This window comes from Lipotes vexillifer, unplaced genomic scaffold, assembly GCF_000442215.2.
Source record: "Lipotes vexillifer unplaced genomic scaffold, Lipotes_vexillifer_v1.1 scaffold505, whole genome shotgun sequence".
NCBI classification, from domain to species: Eukaryota; Metazoa; Chordata; class Mammalia; order Artiodactyla; family Lipotidae; genus Lipotes; species Lipotes vexillifer.
In genome coordinates this window covers 191,355-194,037 of record NW_006785581.1, presented here as the reverse complement: position 1 = coordinate 194,037, position 2,683 = coordinate 191,355, and the positions used below count along the sequence as shown (strand labels likewise).

General features: G+C 42.6%; 1 protein-coding gene across 1 annotated transcript in view; it reads left to right on the top strand.

Moving 5' to 3' along the window:
• E2F8 (E2F transcription factor 8) overlaps positions 1–2,043 on the top strand; it is a 17,007-nt gene extending 14,964 nt beyond the window's left edge. The window contains 3 exon segments of the mRNA XM_007457621.1: positions 844–976; positions 1,094–1,488; positions 1,861–2,043. Coding sequence (XP_007457683.1) covers positions 844–976; positions 1,094–1,488; positions 1,861–2,043 — 711 coding nt within the window.
• The last annotated feature ends 640 nt before the right edge of the window (positions 2,044–2,683 follow it).

Genomic DNA, 2,683 nt, shown 5'->3' with positions numbered 1-2,683 from the left:
TCGTACCGAAAAAAAAAAAAAAAAAGGAATGCATCTGTAGACAATACATAAATGAATGAGCATGGCTATGTTCCAATACAATTTTATTTACAAAAACAGCCAGGAGGCTGTATTTTTGGCCTATGGTTTGGCGTTCCCTTTCTGTAAATCAACATTTCTTAAAATGTTTTCCTTAAATACCAATACTACCGAAAATTTAGTTGAATAACCTAGGAAATGTTACATGATGCCCCCTTAGAGAACAATGCATGCCATCATAAAAGTCCCTTAGAAATTCTGTCATAAAGACCGTTTTCCTTTGTTTAATTCAGAATTTCCCAAACATATTTGACTATGATTCGCAGAGTGCCTGCTTGCGTCCCATAGGACTAGAGCCCCTCAGAATATTCTTGGGAAATACCATCCCACACAATTCAAGGACAATCAGATAATAACACAGCAGTGCCTTTACGGTGTCCAGCTGCATTAAACTTGTTCTGACAGTACCACATCATACCAAGAAGTCTGGTAGCAGGACTTAGGGCGTCAGTGGTGGGGGTCAGGGGGGATATGCTGGGTAAATCCTGCCCTTAAGCAGGTTCAGTGCTAGCTTTAGGACACTTCCTAAGACCACAGATGGCATTTAAGAAACACATGGTTTGTATTATTCAGGACAAGCGTTGGAATGGGAAGGAGGGCTATTGTCTTCAAAGAGCCATTATAGCTGGCCTGCCCGCGGCCCATACCATTGGAGGCTTTAGTCTGATGAGAGAACCACCAAAGGATACTAGTCCCAGAAGAGGCGCTTGGCCATTTTTCTTCCGTATTTGTGTGTAAAATAAACGCTTCCTCCTTGTTTTCTAGACTTTGTTCCCATCAGGATACCTAATCCCTCTCACCCAGTGCTCAACCCTGGGGGCAGAGTCCATTTTGTCTAGTAAAGAAAGCTCAGGTACACTTTCCCCAAACCACAGGATCTACAGCTCCCCGATTGCAGGTGAGTGTACATAAAACACTTTTCAAATGTGGGTCATTCTCAAGTTCACTCAAGCCTTGTATGCTTCTCGGACAAATGCCTGTGCTTTTAAGATATTCTCCCCCCTTTTCTTTCCAGGTGTTATTCCAGTGACATCATCTGAACTCACTGCTGTTAATTTTCCCTCTTTTCATGTAACACCTTTGAAGCTAATGGTCTCACCAACTTCCATGGCAGCCGTCCCTGTCGGGAACAGCTCGGCTCTCACTTCAAGCCACCCTATTCCCGTCCAGAACCCGAGCTCAGCCGTTGTAAACTTCACTCTGCAGCACTTGGGCCTCCTCTCCCCTGGTATGCAGGTGTCCACCAGCCCCGGGCCCGGAACCGTTCCTGCGTCTCCAAGAATAGAGGCTGTTAGTGTCACACCAGAAAATGCAGGCACTCAGCAAGGAAGGGCCACCAAGTACGACGTATCAGTCCTGGGCCAGAACCAAACAAATGGACAATCAGTTGCAGTGACAGGGGCACAACAGGTAAGAGTATTTCCATTTATTTTTTTCCTTAGGTTATTAAGTCCCCAATATCAACATCATGGGAGACTCACATTTGCTTTTCTCCTTTGGGAAAAGGAAAGGATGGGAGAGTGAGGAGATTAAAGGCCTGCCTTCCTTCCAAACCCAGGAAGAGTGCCCAAGGAGTCCATTTTTTGGGGTTATCATGAGCTTTTTGTCTCACCTTAGCAAAAATAATTGAGAACATGAAACTCATGCAGGCTCAGCCGACAGATTTCAGGGCATGCGAGGTTCCCATCATGTGACGTGTCCCTCCAGTCCAGTTTTCTAAGGTTGCTAGGTGTACCTGTCTGCATGGGTTTGACTTTTCTCCATTCTTCTCTTTCCAATCAGCCTGTTCCTGTGACACCCAAAGGGTCCCAATTAGTGGCTGAAAGCTTCTTCCGTACCCCAGGTGGACCAACGAAGCCGAAAGGCTCCTCCTGCGTGGATTTCGACGGTGCTAATAACACCTCCATAGGAACTCTCTTTGTCCCACAGCGAAAACTGGAAGTCTCAACGGAGGATGTCCATTAATTGACAGATTTAGCCTCGTTTAATCTTCTAGAGTTGTTTAACAGAGGTGATGTCCTCAGACTGATATGGAGAACACGTTCTCTGAAAATGCTGTAAATACGTTGGGAGTTTACTTAATTTCAAAACAGACACTTGTTTTCATACTTATATATATCCATACACTCATAAAATATATATTTGTATTAAGCTAAGTTCAGCCATCAGTCCTACAAAATAAAAGAACTGAGGTTTATTAACTTTTAGGGCGAAAGAGTTCGTTGTTCCAGCTGTGCCTATACTATTATGCCTAGTAACTGTGTTAAAGTTTACTTCCCTTTGAGTGAATCTGTGACAGGCCTAACGCAGTGCTCTCTACAACTTTGCACAAAGAAAATGCTGTGATGTACAATGTTGTATTTTTAAATAGGGCAGTAGTATATTTTTTGTAATTTCTTTCAGCTGTTTTTGCAGTATGTCTTTTTGTAAAGGTCGCAACAATCCTTAATCAAGTCTATGGAAAAATTATTTATAAAATGTATTTTTAATCATAAGTTGTTCAAATTAAAACTTTTCTAAAATGTATTTAACTTTTCATTTGGCCTGTTGGAAGAAAAGGAAAATTTCTCGAACCTCTGAGGCAAATTCTTAGTACGGAGGATAC